Here is a 20,914-nt window from a genome sequence, read left to right as displayed (position 1 = left end):
TGCCCAAAACCGGTTTGCTGTACAAAAAAGGAAACATACAGGTGATATTTCTTTGTTGTTTTAGTGAAATACATCCTTCCACTCTCTAAAGTTAAAGAAACGTTCTGGTTCAGTGATTAGAAACTATTTTAACTTCGTTTTTAGCCGTTGAGCTCCATTCACCCCCATTCATTGAGGACTCGCTCGCGGGCGCCCTCTGCTGTTCAGAGGTCCTGTTTCTGATGTAACGGGGGGAATAGGAAGCGGCCAGGCTCCTCATAAACCGGCTCACTTTTATTTTGACACCCACGATCACAGGAAGCTTTTTCATCAGTCGAGAGAATGATTTACATTCAGAGCGTTTTTCGGTGCTAGTAACGATTAATTATCACTTTAATAATGTAATGAAAACGCATTCGGTGTAAGGCTTCGCGTTAGTCTTAGCCCAGGTCGTGACATTCCTTGTCTGAACAGGCCGCTGAGTTTTCATAAGCCGATGTAACGAAAGCAGCTGAGCGACTCAGGCAGCAGGTTAAGTGTCATGTCAGCCGCCGGCTACTTCATGTACTTCGCCTTCGGGAGTAACCTGCTGAAGGAGAGGCTGCAGCTCAAAAACCCCTCCGCACTCTTTCACTGCGTCGGTCGACTCAAGGTGGGTAATGTCACTGATGTTAAATGTCCCGTTCCACCTTAAATGGAGGCGCCAGAACGTACCTGCCGCACCATTTAAGGTGGAACGGGAAATTCGAACAAGACAATTATATCATATAATCAGCCCGTGATCGCTTCATCTACTCTCTTAAAAATGATGATGGTGCTTCAAGGGTTCTTTAGTAAAGAAAATGGTTCTATATAGGACCATGGATACTCAAAGAACCATCTGCATGACTACAGGGTTCTTTGCATCATTAAATAGTTCTTCAGGTTGATGGAGAATGTGTTGTATATGGTTCTGTATAGAACCTTTTTGAAAAGGGTTCTTTTTTTCCAAAAGGTTCTGTATAAAACTGTCTACAGCAGATTCTCCATTAGTCTGAAGAACCCTTTTACCATGCAGAGGTTCTTTGAGTGTTCATAGTTCTATATAAACCCATTTTTCTTTACCAAAGAACCCTTGAAGAACAATCTTTTTCAAGCATGTAGGGGAGAACTGTGAGGTTCTTCAAGGGTTCTTTAGTAGAGACAGTGGTACTATAGAGAACCATATACACTCAAAGAACCACTTACATGCTTAAATGGTTCTTTGTATGGTGAAATTGTTCTTCAGACTAATGGAGAATGTGTTGTTTTTGAAAATGGTTCTTTATAGCACCAAAAAGCTCTTCAGTTGTTACAAGCTTGACATCGTAACAGTAACAGAAGCCTTTTTGGTGCTATATAGAAACATGGAACACATTCTCCACCAATCTGAAGAACCATGTCAGCATGCAAATGGTTCTTTGAGTGTTCATGGTTCTATATAGAACCATTGTCTTTACTAAAGAACCCTTGAAGAATCATCTTTTTTTAAGACCCTAGGCTTTTTTTCATCATCATAGTGTTGTTGCTTTTATATTGAGAGCCTTATCTTTTAAATTTCTATTCTTCTAAAAATTTTATTTGAATTATTTTTGTATTTTCTCATTAGTAAAGCGCTGAATGACCGCAGTTTATGAAAGGTGCTGTATAAATAAACTTGTCTTAAGTTTCAGCTTTTAATCCAAAGTTTCTTGATATCAGAAATTTGAATTACTAAAACGACATTAATACCATAAAAAACACGTATTTCAGTTTTCAGTAGTAAGAATTTGTAGCTTTTCTATTTCATTTAAATGGGAGTAATAATTTTAATTAATTTAAAATTTGACATGTGGAAATTAGTTATGTTCAGATTGATTAGTAACTACTGAAAATGTAATTATTAGATGTGCAAATTTAGTTCTTATACAAAAATATTTGCATATAAAAAGAAATTTTATCAAATTTTTAAAAATGGATTTTTACTAGTAAGAAATTGGTTCAGACATTAAAATCAGAAGTGCCAGAATATCATTTTCACTATTAAGCGTTTGTTCCCCCAGGGGTACGCCCTTAAATTCGGTCTGTGGGGAGATTATGTGGATTGCAGGTGGCACGGTGGAGTGGCCACGATTGAGGAGTGTCCAGATGAGGATGTCTGGGGAGTCGTGTGGAAAATGGGAGAAGACAACCTTACAAGTCTAGATAAGTATGTTAAATTACAAGATTGTCTTTTGGTGTGTTTTGATCAAGCTTGACAATTAAGCTGCCTTATAGGCCGGCATAAAAAAAAAAAATAATTAAGAGCCCATTTCATGAAGAAATCTTCCTCCTTTTTCAAATAAAAGCTTGATTATATAAACACTGTTAGTTTCAAAATGTACCATTCTGTACAGCCTAAACTGCAAAAACAGCCTGTTTTGAAATCACTGTTTTTGTGATGTGTGATGTCATGAAAACCAGCACATCTGTAGTTTAGCCCCGCCCATTTACACTGAAGTAATAGTGTTTCAGCCCTGACTGCCCATAAGCAGGGCATATATACACACACACATTGTTTAATTCTGAGGCATAACGTGGGATAACGTGAGACGTGAGGTTGGAAAATGATCATGTAAAAATTAATTGGTACATAAGACCACATTAACACACTATATAGACAAAAGTATTGGGACAGCCCTCCTAATTATTGAGTTCAGGTGTTGCAGACACACTCATTGCCAAGAGGTGGATGAAATTAAGCATGCAGTCCTGCAGTCTCGATAGTCAAACACTGGCAGTAGAGGGTCGCACTGATGAGCTCAGTGGCTTTAAACATGGCACTGCCACCTCTGCCACAAGTCAATTTGTGAAATTCCTGTCCTGCTAGATCTTCCCCAGACAACCGTAAGTGCTATTATTGTGAAATGGAAGCACCTAGGAACAACAGCAGCTTAGCCACGAAGCGGTAGACCACGCAAACTCACAGTGGGGCCACCGAGGGGGGTGTGTAGTGGTATAAAGCACACCACCACTGGACTCAGAAGCAGTGGAAACGTTTTCTGTGGAGTGATGAATCACACTTCTCTATCTGTCAGTCTGATGGATGAGTCTGGGTTTGGCGAATGCCAGGAGAACGTTACCTGCCTGACTGCACTGTGCCAGCTGTACAGTTTGGTGGAGGAGGGATGATGATATGGGGTTGTTTTTCAGGGGTTGGTCTAGAACCCTTAGTTCCAGTGAAGGGAAATCTTAATGCTTCAGCACCAAGACATTTTGGACAATTCTACGCTTCCAACTTTGTGGAAACAATTTGGGGAAGAACCTTTTCTGTTCCAGCATGACTGTGACCCAGTGCACAAGGCGAGGTCCATAAAGGCATGCCTGGGTGAGTTTGGTGTGGAAGAACTTGACTGGCCCTCACAGAGCCCTGACCTCAACTCCATTGAACACCTTTGGGATGAACTAGAACGGAGATTGTGAGCCAGACCCTCTCATACAACATCAGTGTCTGACCAGTGACTGACAGTGTCAGTCTCACAAGTACTCTTCTGGATGAATGGTCAAAGTCCCACATATACACCCCAAAATCTTGTAGAAAGCTTCCCAGAAGAGTGGAAGCTGTTATAGCTGCAAAGGGGGACCAACTCCATATTAATGCCTATGGATTTAGAATGGGATGTCATAAAATCTCCTGTGGGCGTAATGTGTAGGCGTCCCAACACTTTTGTCCATATAGTGTATACGCAACTGTAGGATATGAGCCCTTTAACTTGTAAATGCTTTAACTGCTTCTTTTGACACATCTGTTCCTTTGCATCTTCAGACAGGAGGAAGTGGATAAGGGTGTCTACAGCCCTTTGGAGGTAAACGTGGAGACAGAAACTGGACTAATTGTCTGTAGAACGTACAAGATGAACAAATTTAGACCTCGCCTTCCTTCCCCACAGTACAAAGAGGTATATTTTACTTCTACGACTACTGATTAGCGAAACAGTTCAGATATCAAATGTCAATAATCATAGTCCCCAACAAAAAACAGGCATAGCAAGGCTTACTCACACATAGGTTAAGGTTGCTCTTAACAGAGGTGCAGCTGCTCAGCAAAATGGGTATAATTAATGAATCTTTTCTGTCCATTAATGATTGACTACACAAGAGCACACGTGTTAAAGTGTAAACTGTAGAGCAGCTGGGTTTAGCATTGTCTTCTAATTATTCAAACGGCCTCCTGCACCACATGAAAGCACTAGCTAATGTTTCCCCATTCAGCCTTGGCAGGTCCATGAAGTTTCCCTAAAGTGTTGTAGTTCAAAGAGCTTGGTGGTACACACTGAGATTTGAATGTGTGTTTAAGATAATCATAAACACCTCAAAGCTTTTGGAACAGTGGGTCCAGATTGATTCAGTTGGTCCGCTGTTCATAGAACAGTACATGACTTAAAGGGGAACGGCTGAGATGAAAGTCATTCAGAGTAGTTTGATGTGAGATGGTGCGGAGTAGTGAAAGCTACAGACTTCGATTTGTTTAGTGGTGGTGAGAGGAACAAGCCAGATTCATGAGTGTCTTAAGAAAATCTTAAATGTACTTAAGTACTTCATACTTAAGAAAAAAGTTTTGAGAAACTGGCATTCTTCAAATAAGTTGCCAGGGTATATTTTGGTTTTTCCATCTGAATTTACATAACCAAATTGTAAGGCAAAATATTCAGTAACTGCATGAAATAAATGTCAATTTTTATTTTATTTTATTTTTTTAAAGCTCCCCTCAGATCAGCAGAACGTGTGTTTTATGATCACACATATTGCTGTATACTTAGAATTTACTGAAAGCCAAAAATCTTAGATGCTCTTTGTATTATTTTATAAAAATAATTTTTACAGAGCAGATCACTGAAGAGACGCCATCTGTTTATAGTTTATAGCCCAGATTTGTGGAAAAATGGGTCGACTTTCAGTAGACCAAAAAAATTGAGTTCAACTTCTTTTATTATAAGGGTTTAAAATTACATCACCCATCTATTTGACTGGAAAGAAGACAGTTACAGCTCTCATATGACACCCACCTTTAGAATGTAGCTTATGACAAATGAAAGTTATGAAGAATATGACGTGCGTTTTGGAACCACCGGTGGTCTCAAGGAGTTGAAAAGGTTAAAACGCTCTTTTTTTTTTTCTTAACTGTTTCTTAAGAATAATTCTAAGAACTAGTGGTTTTCTTGAAAACATTATGTTCTTAAATGTGATCTTAACCTTACAATAGCCTCACACTTGTCTTAGGCTGTAAGAGTTGATGAGGTGAGTGTCTAAACTGACGAAAACACTGACGCTGCATCTACTACTCCCCATCCTCGTCTCTTGCTTTCCTCTATTACCCCGCAATTATCATATTTTCAGAGGAGGTTTTTTTTCCTGTTGGCTGTTTCTTCCTCCATCACCTCCAGTTCTTGTTTGCAAAAGTTTTTAAACGCTTGGTTTGATGTATTTCCTCCACTTTGCTCCTCTGAGTGGATTAAGTAACGGAAATAACAGTTAATACAAATTTAAAATGTATCTCACAGCATTTATGGTAAGTTGTAAAATGCAACACAGCCTACATAAGAAAACAATGAGGGTTTTCTTACAAAAATCTTAGAGAACTAATTAAGATTATCTTAAGAGAATATTTGAGAAATTCCTAATTTTTTTTTCAAGAATTGCGTTTAAGAACATTCTTACGAACTTTAGTGTTTGTCTTATGAATCTTTGCAAGTTTTTTCTTAAGAAAGCTTTCATGCCATTTTATTTATTATCCGAAAATGATTAGTGGACCTAAATGTGTCTTCTGAGTTTTCATATGCTGATGATAGAAGAATAGTGGTTATTCTGAATGTTTCTCTGGGGACTGTTTTACCTCACAACACCCCACATGTACCCCTCCACCATGAATGGGCTACAAGCTCATCTCAAAGCTCATATAAAACTTCAGTGTATTCGTAACCATTTCATACTAACTATGAAGTATTAAATTGCTGCTGTCGGAAGAAAACCTTGCATCTCCATTTTTAATGTTTTTAGTTTTTGAAATAATATGAAAATACCTGCTGGCCTTTACATTGTGTGTGAATTTCATGATGAATGGACCAAAAGAAATGACCCAAAATTACTTGGAAAAATGTCTGGTTCCATTGACTTACATTAAAAGTTAAGGTATGTTTTTTCCTTCTCCTGTAAAGTTACTATTTTGGAGATACAAGGTTTTCTGGTTTTCTTCTGACAACAGGATTTAATGCTTCAGACGTCTGGTTCCCATCATCACTGCTGTGATGTAAATTTTGTTTTTGTTTAAAACAAAACACTTTGAATGACTTTGTTCCCATCTCAATGATTGAATTACATCTACTGTTTTAACTTAATTAAACAGTGTCTCCCTTTCTGCCCTCCCACAGGTTGTATGTCTAGGAGCCCAACAGAACGGACTACCTCAAGAGTACATCGATATGCTGCAGGCAGTGGAGACCAACAATTATGCTGGACCCACCATATTAGATGAGATTAAAGATTTTAAGAAATGATCGTGTGGGGGGAAAATTCACAATGCAAAAATAAAAGCTTCCGCAGAGCCACTGGTCCGAGTAAATCATGATGCATGGTGATGCTGAAAGATGGCCAGTGCTTTTGTGTGATTCTTGATATAAAAGGGTTTGATGAAACCAAATACAGATTTACAGTAAAGATATTTCAAACTTTGATTATTTCATTTTCAAAATTGAACATAAGTTAGATGTAATATTTTTAATTTGATTATTTTTACATGTACATGGAGGAATTCCATAAAGAAGTAGCAAATAATTAACAAAAATATCTAAATTAGATACTCATATATATGTATATATATACACACACACATACATACATACACGTGAGTGTGTGTATGTATTTTTTTTATTAAAGTTATCAAGGTGGATTTTACTCACAATAACTCTATTGTACATATGGGCAAGTGTTTGACTGGAACTACTATTAAAATTATATGGAAACATTTTAAAAAGTGTTTTCTTCCAAGAAATACAGTACAACAGAACAGTTCAATGAAATTCTGAGTAATTGTGATAAGCCAAACTACAGTACACCCCTTATGTAAGGCTGTGCCATTCTTATACTACGTGTGCAATCAAAACTGTGACTGCTGTAATTACTTAACTCATAATTCTACAACTTGTGAGGACATTGAAGATGCGTCAAAACCACTAGCAACAACAGAACAGTGGAACAAATTTTACATTTACCTTGATCTTCGTTCCTAACCTCTTAGAAAACAAATGCTTTAGTAAAATATATCATTTCTGACTATTGTTTGTGATAAACGTAGCAGCACATTTTGACAAAACGGCACTTGATTCTTTTAGCACCCTGCTATGTGATCTCTACGCTAGAAAGGGAAACGAATGACAACGGACCATTTCTTTGAAATGGAGAGGCTGAGGGAAAAGAAGATCAATTAGTGGCTACTCCAAAATTTCTATTTACAGACAGAGAAATCATCCTCCAGCTTATCCCAAAAATGGCCATAATCACAATCATCATTCTTCATGTTCAGTCATGCACTTGATGACTGAAACGTCCTTCTTCCCCCAAGCAGGGTTAGATAAGTCCAGAAAGGAAGAAGGCTGTCCAGTGCAGATAGGGTTTTGAAGGCTACAACCTGAAACCTGATGCCCAGATGGGTCTGACACGCTGGTTGGGCTTGTGGACACTTTGTCCTTTGGTGTGTTAAAATGGAGAAGAACCAAAGGGTACGTTACACACGCAGGCGGGATCCCTGAGGCTTTGCTTTTAACTGTCTTTTGGCACAGGCCTTAGCTGGTAACAGGTGAGCCTTATAAATCAGTGTCCAAATCCTGGATCACAGCTTCTGCAGTCCAATTTCTGAATGTCTTCTTATAAGCTACTCCTCAGTGAAGACGTTAGGGAACCTAAAAACAAGATACATGTATGGTCATATTGTTGGCCCAGTAAGTGCACAATTATTACATAACTCACCTGAGCGCAGTTATTTGTGCCGATTGCAATCATTTAAGCTGACTGCAATAATTTTTGACAGTTGTTAACGTTGACAGTTGGATGAGTTGGATCGAGCAAATGCTTACAAATAAAAGAAAGCAGAGAACACATTTGAGACATGGGTCTTGCTAAAACAGGTTTAACTAGAAGTGAGAATTTGTCAACAGATTACATCGGCTTGACAAAGCCGTTACTAGGAAATTGCAGGTGGTTGCCAAGGTGTTGCTTGGCCATATGTCTATGAGGGGCAGTGTGAGAGATGCCCTGTGTGACATTGTGTGTGGCAGTTCAATTTCTCAACTCTCAACAATTCTCCCTTCATTTCCTATGGAGGAAAAAATGTCTGAATGAATGCTGGACAAACAAAAGAAAAAACAAAAAAACAAAAACAACAACAACATATGTGCGATTGGTCCCAAAAGCACTAGAACATTATTCCTGCATAGGCTCTACGCTCCGGCAAAGTTTCATGGTTCTAGCGTAAACTGTGACCAGTAAAAAAAATAAGCACATAATATTAAAAATCAAGAACATTTGGCTTTGTCAGTGTTGCTGTAGCACCAATAGAGGGCAGCAGTGAGTAATGTTTATTTGAGATCACGCTGTTTCTGTCTTTAGTTGGGAGCTATTAAGTATCGACAGTAGCGGTGGGCGATATGGCAACAACATATGATACTTCAAGACATTTTCACGATATACAATATGTAGCACGATTTCGTTTTTCTGAGGTTTGGTAAGATAGAACAGACAAAAAAAGCCTCATTAGTGCTCATTAAAAATGCTATTAAAACTGAATGGGTCTTTAATTCAACATTTCACATACTGCGCTGCTCTAAATCCAACTAAAGATGAAATATGGTGTCTTTTTAATGAAGCAAAGTTCTCTTCATTTTATTCTCACCTTTTCTTTTAAGATCACCTGTTAAAACACGTAGTATTTTCTTATCCTTACAACAGCCTCACTCTTGTCTTCAAGGGTCCTTTAGTAAAGGCAATGGCTATATGTAGAACCGTGACATCTCAAAGAACCATTTGAATGCATACATTGGTCTTTGCATGGTTAAAAGGTTCTTCTCTATAATGGAAAATCTGTTGTTTATGATTCTTTAAATAACTTTTTAAAAATGGTTCTGCAATTGTTCCAACATTATAGAACCCTGGTACTAAATATAACTCTTTGTACAAAGGTTTAAAATCAAGTATTTAAAAATGTATTTATCGACGTAACATTATATTTTGTTACTAAAATATTTTTAAAAATATATATATAGATTTAATAAGAACTGAATAAGTTATATAGAATAAATAGATTTGTTCTCTCACTGAGTGATGAGGGGGTGGGGAAGGGTAACTTTCTTGCAGGCCAAATTAAACATTCTCATGGGTCAACTCTGGCCTGCAGGTCACACTTTGGGTAGGCCTGTCTGACAGTTACCTAAAACTATAACTTCCGAATGAGTTTCATAAAAACAATTATTAAACTAGACCAAGGAGAATTTTTGTAGCCTCTACAATCACTTCTAGTTCTTGTTTGCAAATATATTTTGAATGTAAATTTGAAATTTTGTTTTACATTCTTTTGCGTCTGTCCAAACGCAAATGACATTTAATTCAAATTACACATATATAGATAGATAAAGTAACAAAAAATAAAGTATTATCTAATCTAATCTAAAATCTTCTTAGCACTTGTCTTTAGACCCTTTATAAGTTTTTTCTTAGAAAAGCTTTTAATGAATTCGGCCCCTATATCATACGCTCGGTGTTGGAACTATACTTGGGGAGTGCTGTACCACAAATGAACTCCACCAGCTTGACTATGTGGTCATTAAAAAAATCTGAATCTTATAAAAAATGATGAAAATAAATTAGAGGTATAAAATACCTGTGCAATAATGGCAGTGGTTTAATCAGTGGGGTGCTCTGGGCAAGATCTGTTCACCTCAAACCATTCATCAATACACCTGCAGGAAGTAAATATGGATTAGTAACCAGAGTCGTGCTTGTTTGCATGAAGTGTATGCTGGCCTGTCTTTTCTTTACCCTTTGTGGTAGATGCAGAGGCAGGGCAGTCTGGCAATGGTGTCCCCCTGCAACAGGTCATCCAAGCATATTGCACACTCCCCAGAGTCCTTTGTCAAAACGTCCTCTAAAGCCATCAAAGTAGAGGAGTTACAGGGTTGCAATATCACAACAGAAGAACAGTGCAAACCCAAGCCAGATGAGGGCACTGTTGCAAATTAAAGGGCCCATGTCCTGTATATTTCCTGCATTGTACTTCTGCCCCCTGAAGTCCACTTATAACATTTACGTACCAAATTCATTCGTTCATTTGTTCATATCTTTTATTTATCCCTTAGAATTAAACAAGCAGTTTGTTACTGTACCTTTAAGACTGATATGTAAATGAACTCTATTCTGATTGGCTACACTGAGTGCTGCCTCATTGAAAAAGCAGCCTGGGCTGAAACACTCCTGAACTCCTAATTTCAGTGTGAACTGGATGGGGCTAAACTGCTGTACACCGAATAGGTGGATGTACGTGAACTAGATTCTGTGACATTACAGGCACAGTGAATTCAAAATGGAACCATCTGCATGCTTGATGGCTCTTCAAGGGTTCTTTAGTAAGGAAAATGGTTCTATATAGAACCAGGAAAACTCTCAGAATCATTAAACCTTAACAGGTTCTCTGCATTGTGAAATAATTCTTCAGATTGATGGAAAAATGATTTATATGGTTCTATACAGTACCTGTTTGAAAAGGGGTCTCTATAGCACCAAGAAGGGTTCATCTATTTTTACGATATCAAGCTTGTAACCCTTTTGGATACAGAACCATTTTCGACAGTACAATACACTACATTTGTGATATTAATGGGGAATATCAATTCAATTACAAGCACAATGAATTCAAAATGGGTTATTTAACTTCCATATATGGACTGTATGGACTTGGAAAAGAACAGTATGTCTCATTTTGAAAAAGAAAGTTTACATTATATGGGCCTTTCAAAACACTGGCAGTCAGAACAAAATTGCTCATATGCACGTATGTCATACACTAAAGTTCAGCAACTGTTTTGACGTGTTCATCCTGTCTCTTCACTTGAAGGAAAACAAATTATGTTCAGACACGATTTAAACCCCATTTAGATCTTGTGTAGGGCTATGTTCTTCACTGCTGTCCACAAGGCCTGAGCAATATCTAAATCTAATCCGGATGATATTTTATTATTTTACTATTATTATAAAAAATGTATATAGAAAAATATACTTTACTACATATTATATTACATTACTATATACACATTTACATGCTAAAAGCGCCCTTTGCTATTACAATTACACTGCCCTACTGCCCAGGTCCACTGTCCCCAGATGGTTGGGCAATAGGCCCTTCTTATATTTCCCATCACAGCCCCAAAATATGTCAATGGGTCTTGAACTGTGCCTGAACTTCACTTAAGGAACTGTGTCACATTCTGCCTTGTTGGCATTTCTCTTTTGTTGTAGGTTTTCTGTTTTTGATATAATTTGAAAATGCCTGTTGCTCTTTACATTTTGTGTAAATTTCATGATGAATGGACTAAAAGAAACAGCCTTGGCAAAAAGTTTGTCCATTGACTTACATTAAAAGTAAAGTAGGTTTTTTCCTTCTCCTGTAAAGTTACCATTTTGGAGATAAGAGGTTTTCTTCTGACAACAGTGATATGCACAACCCATTTAAATTTGCCTCTTCAGCCTACAGGAGTTTATCTCTACACGTTCAAAGTGAAGTTATAAGGAGTGTTTCAGCCCACATTGTTAGAATGAGCAGCATACAGGGCAGCCAATCAGAATAGAGCTCATATACATATTTCAGACTTAAATGCAGTAACAAAAACAGCCTGTTTATAAAGAGAAATTAGAAAATGGTCCCATAAAATGAATTACGACTGTTTTTGGGGCACCAAACAAGCGTTATAAAATCATATGAATTTTATTTAATGAACTGAGTCACATCCTGTATTGGTGGAGTATCTGTTATTTTTTTTTTGTTTTTGCTCGCTCCTTTAAGCGGGCAGACAAAATGAACACATAAAAACAGTTGCTAAACATCAGCATATGATGTGTGTACGTGATTAATTTTTTTTAATTGCCAATGTACTTCTGGAATTTGATCCTTGCTTGCGGAAAGCCGTATAACTAGGTGATCAAGTATTCACAACAGAGCCTGGCTGGAAGCCCTGAGCAGCAGTTCTGCTGTGTCATCAGGCACTGTCCTTCACAGCGTGAGCGTCACCACCCACACTGTTGTTTACTCTGTCTACCCCCCTTCCCCTTGCCAGGCCAGGCCAGGCCAGGCCACTCATTCAGTCTCTCCTATTCATGGAAACCAAATCTGCTGCAGTGTTCCCTGAAAACACTACAGCTCCTAGGACTCACTGTTTCTTTTTAGGCGAGAAGGGCACTTAGAACCAGTCTGTGACTGCTCGAAGGAAAAAAGTGACATGGACACACATCTCTAACACTTTCTAACACAAATTAATTCATAACTGAATGAATGCCTTCTAAACACATTAACTCCAATATGCAAAACCTTTTTTTGGACTTACTTACTTAAAACTTTCTAGGGTAAATAATTGCCAGTGTTAGATGGAAATGCAAACTGCCATCTACACAACTAAATTAAAGGGGAGTTTTCAACATTTCTGGGTCATCCGACACAAACGTCCATTTTTGTGTCCCTAGTGTTTACAGATATATTACACTTGGAAAACATGTTAGGGTTACAATTTTTTTACATTTTCAAATAAAACAAATGTTATTTTAACAATTACACCCACCTAGACATCAATTTAGCAATATTGGTTTTTAAATCAATTATCTAGAATTCCAAACGCCACAGAAGTGCTCATCCTCACAGTCATGTGTAAAGGGTAAGGCCATATTTTGAAGAGACAAACAAACATTTTTCTGCTATTTTAACTACAATAATCTAAACATGACTATGGAATATGATTTAAATGACAAAGAAAACAAATGCCAAATAAATATTTTACAATATATAATGAAAGTTGTTGTCCCCAGGAGTCGTGTCACTGGTGTTACTGCATAACAAAAAAATCTTTTATTTTGAAATAAGTCACACTGATGACATCACTTGACTTCCTTTTACCTATTTTCTGAGGATCTATGAGGAAAAGCTCGTGGTGAGTCCACTGTGTCTTTCAGTTATCAGAGATTTTCTCATTTAGCTCATGATTTCATATAAAGCTTTTAGCTGAAGTCACTGGTGTGACCTACTTTATTCTTATGTAATTGTGGAAAAATAGAATACAAATGGATTGAATTACATATTTTAGTGGATATTCCATGATTGACAACATGTAGTTTGATGCTCTGTGGCAGCCATTTTGTAAAATGCATTTTTCATTAAAAATGTCTCTGGTGTTACTTTTCTTATGTGTAACACCAATGAGGGTTTGTAACACCAGTGACACCTAGGGATAGACAGAAAAGTGGACGTTTCTGTAGAATGACCCTTCTGCATTATTCAGTTATTGAGATGTACAGAAAGCCATTCAGAGTAATCTGATGTGAAATGGTGCACTGTAGAGAGACTTACTGAAGGATTTGTGCAACGCAAATATAGACATTTTATGAAGCCACACGTACCACTCCATCATGAACCGGTTTTAAAGATGTTTTAGGCCAAAACCCTCTCTTGAAATGACTGTAAAACAATGTCTCAGGCATCAGACGGCGTATTCATAGCCATTTCATGCAACTTTCTGTGAGGGAGCTTTTAGAATGGAGCATTTCACATGAAACTACTCTGAAAAGACTTTGCTTCCACCGTATTCAATTACGCAGAAATTCTGAAAAGTCAGTGGAATTCCCTTTCAAGAAGGACAATTCACAAAGCAAGGCAACTGACAGGTGGATCAAATCCGAATTCTGAAAGGCAGAGGCAGATATAAACCCACCTGCAGGGGGTTAAACGAAAGGAGGGAAGTCAGGGGTTATGTTAATGATTACTGACTGAATGGGGTGGCAGGGATATGGAGGAAGGTTTACAGGTGACTGGGTAAATGTAACAGGCTGTTTTCTATCCATGTTCAACCAACAAATAATCAAATAGCGTTCTCACCGTTATAGGTCAGCCTCGGCTTGGTGAGACACATGACAAGGTGGAGATCCATTTCATCCGAGGCAACAAACTTTGAACACATGGGACAATGGAATCCAGCTGAAAAACAAACACAAATGCATGAAGGTTCACATCAAGGTTTCACCTTTATGAAATTAGATAACAGCTGCACATTAATAACAGTTTAATATCAGACAGTTCAATGTACTGCTAGTCCAGCTCTCTTTGAGATGGACTGGCATAATATACTGACTCTGAACTCAGACCAGTCCATCACATTCAGCTCCACTCTTAAAAAAGATGGCTCTTCAAGGGTTCTTTAATAAAGAAAATGGTTCTAAGGAAAACTCTAAGAAGCACTCGCACGCTTAAACGGTTCTCTGCCTTGTGAAATCATTTGTGATTAAAAATTGTGCTGGTTCTATGGAGAACATTTTGGAAAATGGGTCTTTATAGCACCCATATATTATACAGTACAATATATTGCATTTGAGATATTAATGAGGAATTCCACTGAATTTTCAAACTCAAAAGTTTAAATGTAAACTCAGTCATTTAGAGTGGTTTGATGTGAAATGGATTACTGTAGAAACACTTACCACCCAGATATTATTTACTATCCAAAGCCACCAGTAAACATACACACGTTTTTTTTTTATATGCAGTATTGATAAGGGGAAAATAAACACCTCTTCGCCATTTATGGACTTAAAAAAAAAAAAATTCTCCAGCATCAAACAGCATATCTGTAAAAAATGTATTGTAAGAACTGAGGCAGCTTTTAAAGGCATTTAAGCTCTTCAGACATTCAGTATCTATCAACCCCTGTGAAGAGTTTCAACTTGGCAAATTTTTCTAGAATGGGAGACATCAAACCACTCTGAATGATTTTTAAAACCATTTAATTATGTATAAGTTTTGAAAAAATAGTGGAATTCCCTGTTAACAGTATGAACAATATATAGACAGTTTATTCTCATAAGATGTCTTATTGGAATATCAATCATCTCGCAGCTTACACTTGTATGCAAATGTCTGCATAACCCCTGGTCAAATGACACGTTATCTCACTCACAAAATCAACAGAACATGTAATTTGACCAGGACTGACCAAACTTTTGCATACCACTGTATTTGCTGGCTTCCTTGCAGATAAGGGCCCTTTCAGTCAGTTCACTACATATTACATGTATGGGAAGTGCCCACATCAGAGTGAATAGGCAGTGCTGAATGGCTACTTTGGGTCAGTCATCCAAGACTCCACTCCCACATGCCCCTACATATATCAGGTGACTGACTAGGAGTGCCTACCTCATTTATCTCACCTTCTGCTTTCTCAGCATCATTACACATGCTTAGCTCTTTTTTCCTTTGACAAGAACAGCCAGGAGCACAATCACAAGTTGATGCCCCAACCTGGACATCATTTACATTCACTGTTGGATTTTATTGGTTTAGTGAGTTATCGTGACTCGTGGACCTCTGAAGGCTAATAGGTCACTCATTAGTAGCCACTGTCTTTGGAATCCTCTTCCTTCCCTTTTAAGTTTAATATTCACTGGCTTTTTCTCCCACTGCAAAGGCTGGATGCCAGTTAAAAGATACGGTTACCCACAAGGGTTTCTTTCTGTGATGGAGATGGATACCGTACCAGTATTGGCCCCAAAACTGGCACTTAAATACAAGTAGAATATACTGATATCATGAAGCATATGTGCATCAGAAATTGAGTGATGCAGTATATGGAGCTTAACTGAAGCAAACAGTTCCATATACAGTGATGCAGTATGTTGCTTAACTGAAGCAAGCAACATGTTAGCACTGTAGGATTATAATCACGCTTGAGACAAGCAGTAGTCAAAATCTTGGAGCTCCAGATTTCTGTTACTACTTTCCATCACACCGATTGCTTTACATTAGACACTGGATGAGTAACTCAAACCAGATGTAGTTAGACATCAAAGACCGTTTAATTTAGGAACTGGATATTAAAAGCAATCTGTTCAAAGACAAAACTATAAAAAAAAAATTATAAATACAACACAACAGTAAGTACTACCATGAATGCTTCGTAATTCAAACAAAATTCTGAATTACAGCCACTCGCCCTCTGATCGAACTCCCGTATGGAAGAATCCACTGCTTTTGATAAATAACAAACCCTTTATATTCTGGAAGCAGAATGAAATAACCAGCCTGGCACAGTTATTCTTTGGTGGCTTGCTCATGACCTTTCATGACATCAAGGGAAAATACAATATACCAGATAACGGTCACTTTCAGTATATACAACTCAAAGATGTTCTAAAGAAAATAGCTAATATCAGTAACTTTTGGAATCACACTCTCTCCCTGACACTGCCTTAAACTTCAGAAAATGTTATCACAAATATATAAACTCCAAGTGTCAAAGGAGGGCACTATTTCACTCCCAGTTGAAAAATGGACCTCAAATATAAAAGGAATACGTAATCTCAGCTGACAAAAGAGATGCGGTGACAGTAGTCATGAACCAGCTGTTCAAATCCTTCACAAGAAGCTACATTACAGCCACGAAACTACACTGTATGGGATTTAGCCACAGTGATGCATGCATACAGGCCCAACCTTAACAGACAATTACTATCATGCTTCTAGATTTGTCCCACTATCTAGCAGTTTTGGTCGGAGGTCATGGACAGGCTTTCAGAGATTTTGGGCCTTGCCATTTTTTATGTTCCAATGTATCAGTACTTAATGACCCTCAGCAACCTTCATTTTCAGCACACAATCATATCAAATCCTTTGTAAGACCCACCACTGCCAAAAAGTTATACAGCTGAACTGGAAGGACAGAACCCACATTTCAATAAAGCGTCAGATCACTGCAACTTGGAAAGACTTACAGCCTCTTAAACCTGGTCTCAATTTTTACATCAAGAGCTGATCTCTCTCTCCACAGTTTCTAGGAAGAGGTTAAAAACACGCACAGAGAAGTTGAGAACTACCCATATCGTAATTATAACATGTAAAAAAGGGGAAGGGGACATTATTACTCTGTTTATTGCTTTGTCAAATGTTTTGTCCTGTCCTGTTGAGTCTATCCATAGTCTGTATGTTTTTTCTACCTTTTTTCACTTCTCTCAGCTCTCTCTCTTTCCTTTCACTTATATGGGTGGGGAGGGGGTTGATGTGGGTGTCCAGGGGGTTGGGTGGTTGTGGTAACATCACCTTATATCTCTACGACTATAAATAAACAGTATATTGTGTGACATTAAAAAATAAAATTAATGTCTCCATCAAGACATTATATATATATATATATATATATATATATATATATATATATATATATATATATATATATATATATATATATATATATAACATTTATTTAAAAAGCACTAGTCAAAATGCTCACTGCTAAATCTGTAACAGCAGAATTTTGAGCGAGGATTTCATACATAACATTTTATTTCATATTTAAAGATTAACCATGTCAAAGAGCACAACAGCTTTTTTTTTTTTAAACCATTCAAGTGTAAAGTTATCCAACCAGAAAATGACATTTACGTTTTTGTTTGTGACAGAGAACACTGCTTTTACCATAAATAAATAAATAAATAAATAGATAGATAGATAGATAGATAGATAGATAAAAAAAAGTGGAATTCTGAGAATATAAAACTTTATAGGCACCCATGGAGTAGTAATGTCAGAGCTCATGTTGGTATCGGTACTCTGTATCGGCAAATACTTGAGGATCAGATATCAGTAGGAAACTGGACCAGAAGGCAAGCCATGGAACTGACAAAACGCATAATCATGTGTTTATAACTGTACCAAACCACACTGATTGGTGGAAAAACATAATAATTATTATTATTATAATTATTATCTTTATTATTATTATTATGATTATGAAGTACCATCAAATCAGTTCCGATTCCTCGTGACCAAATGCATAGTGTTTCTGTAGAATATTGTCTCTTCTGTCTGGGTCTTCAGGCTTCTGAATAGCTTGTTCATGATTACTCTGATTCTATTCATCTATGTAGCTGGTTGTACTATCCAGCTTTCACATCCATAAGGAAACCACAGAGAAGACCACAGCCTGGACAATTCTGATTTTTCTTTGTAGAGACAAATCACTGCATTTGAAGATCTTTTCAAGCTCCCTGTTCTGCCGAATGCCAATCTATGTCTTTTTTTTCTTGAGCGCTGGATCCTCTGTTGTTAATAATTGATCTGAGTAGGCAAAAGCTGTCCACCATTTCCTCATCTTCTCCCTGAATGGTAAAGTGAATGGCCTTTCCTGTTGTCATAACCTTGATCTATTTCATAGAGTTGGTAACCCATCTTATCACTCTGTTCTTTAACCTTGCTTATAAGGGCCTTCAGGTCTTCCAGATTTTCCACTATGTGCGTTGTATCATCCACATCTACCACCAACTTAGAATCCTTGATTATCTTCCTCTAGACCTGCTCCTCTCATTATACGCTCTGCAAATAGGATAAACATTGCTTATACATCGATCAGGCATAACATTATGACCACCTCCTTGTTTCTATGCTCATTGTCCATTTTATCAGCTCCACTTACTATATAGGTGCACTTTGTAGTTCTACAATTACAGACTGTAGTCCATCTGTTTCTCTGCATACTTTGTTAGCCCCCTTTTATCCTGTTCTTCAGTGGTCAGGACCCCCATGGACCCTCACAGAGCAGGTACTATTTGGGTGGTGGATCATTCTCAGCACTGCAGTAACACTGACGTGGTGGTGGTGTGTTAGTGTGCGTTGCGCTGGTACGAGTGGATCAGCCAGGAGTAGCCAGACGTGTTCAGTTCTGTTCTGTTCAAATATGTCAGCAGTCACTCATTCCCTCAGGGATATCAGCTCTAAGCATCACAACTGCTCTTAGCATTGGTAACCCTCTATCCATACCACTGCATATCCAGAGCTGTTGGCTTATTTCCCAGTTTGGGACACTTGTGCATCCTCACCCTAGTTGCTGCTAAATTGAGGAGGCCCATCTAGATATAATGCAAAGTTCATTGTCCTCACTTGTACCATTTCCTTCTGGTCACCTGACAGTCACAGTCACAGTGGGCCGTTAGGAAGAGCGCCGACCTTGGAGAGCTTGGGCGTTTCTGGCTCACTGAGCACCTAACGGACCTGCTCTCCTGGAGAAATCCCCTTTCAGATTCCTGTCTCTATAGCCAAGCTGTTGGCCACGTTTGGGGGAAGTTTCACAGAGCAAATGATGTCTTGTTAATTTGCCGAGAAATGACTCACTGCCTTCCTGAAACTATTCAGCGCTTTAATTTTAGGCTCCACAGTCATATTTTCTGCACCAGTTCAAAGGTCAAATTACACGTCTTTATGACATTCTAGGTGAAAATAAGTTAACACATCCTATACATGGGACAAATGTAAGTACAGCACTTTTCTGCAAATTTAATGCACAACTTTTTAAATACTGCAAAAAATAAAATGTGAAATATAAAATGTGCCATAACAAAATGTGGCCTGTGCAAAATCGCTTTTATTTACCAATATAAATCCAATATTGAATGTTAAAGCAAATAAACAGTACTTTGAATGTGTAGATGTGTGTTCTTTGAAGAGGATGAGTGCTGTTTTCATTTCGAACATCAACAAAACATGCAATTTTAAGTGGAACACCTAATCTTTTGTACGCAACTGTATGCTGCAAAGTTTGAAAATACTCACCTTTAGGTGCTTTAATGGAACCATGTTTGCCCATAGAGTGTTAGGGGGCACCTCATTCATTCTTATTAAGAACAAAAGAACGAACGAAAGAAAGCTACCTCACGGGTGTTCACTACAGTGGCACATTTTGATTTTAAAGGCACATTTTCACATTGAAGTTGACATTAAAGCCCTGATCTCAATACCGTTTGTTAGCCTTGTCCATACATTTGTAAGATGAGTCATTCCCCTCCTTCAGAGACCCAGTGATACAAACTGAAACTGCAAAGCAGCTGGATAAAGATTGTTTTTTTAGGTTTTCTTTATGAAATATAACAAACAAAACATATATCACATCACATACTGCATCTTTCTAGCTTAAGACACTTTCAAATTAATTGGTCAGCTGGCAATACTCCTAAATCTTCTACTCAGGAACCCACTGTAGCTGGTTGCTGCTCAATAAATCATTTTAATTTTCTATTTAATGCAGTTTTCTGATGGAGTGTCTTGACTTGCATGCTATGCAAAAAATTGCTGTGGAGCTTAGCGCTTAACACTTTCTGCATGCTGCGGTCTCTCTGAGAATGTCCAAAAACACATTCATATCTTGTGCCACATATATTTTTGTAATTGTAATTTGCAATTTATTTTAGCCCACACTTCGTTTCCTAGAGTTACAGTTTTCTTATTACTTTTTCCTCCCTGCCTACCTTTGTCTGAGCCAGATGGGTGAGCTAAGTGTTAGTAGGACTGCATGATTGGGAAGACGCATATCACTTCTGGCTCTGTGCCTGGCTGTTCTTGGTCCAACAGTGCAGCACATCCCACACAGCGGCCCACAGGGAATATTCGTGGTTGTGCCACACCTTCAAAAGTGCTTGGGCAAAATGTATTTATTAATTTGTTTGTTTGTTCATTCATTAATTCATTCATTCATTCATGCCATGACTTGGCTAAAGCAAGCTGAGAGTCGTCTCTTCATCTGATTCATAAAAGACAACGGGACCACTGGACTGTCTACAGTACCCATGGACTTAACCCACAGCCTGCTTTCAGCCCTACATATAGCAGAGATGATATCTA

General features: G+C 37.8%; 2 protein-coding genes across 2 annotated transcripts in view; one reads left to right on the top strand and one right to left on the bottom strand.

Moving 5' to 3' along the window:
• Positions 1 to 226: 226 nt before the first annotated feature.
• Positions 227 to 6,609, top strand: ggcta (gamma-glutamylcyclotransferase a). Its single transcript, XM_036567566.1, has 4 exons — positions 227 to 631; positions 2,040 to 2,185; positions 3,782 to 3,914; positions 6,384 to 6,609. The coding sequence occupies exons 1-4, from the start codon at positions 521 to 523 to the stop codon at positions 6,507 to 6,509; spliced, it is 516 nt and encodes a 171-aa protein (XP_036423459.1). The 5' UTR covers positions 227 to 520; the 3' UTR covers positions 6,510 to 6,609.
• A 105-nt stretch (positions 6,610 to 6,714) lies between these two features.
• Positions 6,715 to 20,914, bottom strand: part of znrf2a (zinc and ring finger 2a) — a 28,271-nt gene continuing 14,071 nt past the window's right edge. Inside the window, exons 2-5 of the mRNA XM_036567565.1 lie at positions 14,135 to 14,233; positions 10,042 to 10,147; positions 9,884 to 9,962; positions 6,715 to 7,910 (exon numbers count right to left, since the gene is read on the bottom strand). Coding sequence (XP_036423458.1) covers positions 9,905 to 9,962; positions 10,042 to 10,147; positions 14,135 to 14,233 — 263 coding nt within the window. The 3' untranslated portion in view covers positions 6,715 to 7,910; positions 9,884 to 9,904. The remainder of the gene's footprint in view (positions 7,911 to 9,883; positions 9,963 to 10,041; positions 10,148 to 14,134; positions 14,234 to 20,914) is intronic.

This window comes from Colossoma macropomum, unplaced genomic scaffold (assembly GCF_904425465.1).
Source record: "Colossoma macropomum unplaced genomic scaffold, Colossoma_macropomum, whole genome shotgun sequence".
NCBI classification, from domain to species: Eukaryota; Metazoa; Chordata; class Actinopteri; order Characiformes; family Serrasalmidae; genus Colossoma; species Colossoma macropomum.
This window is presented reverse-complemented; position numbering and strand designations above follow the sequence as displayed.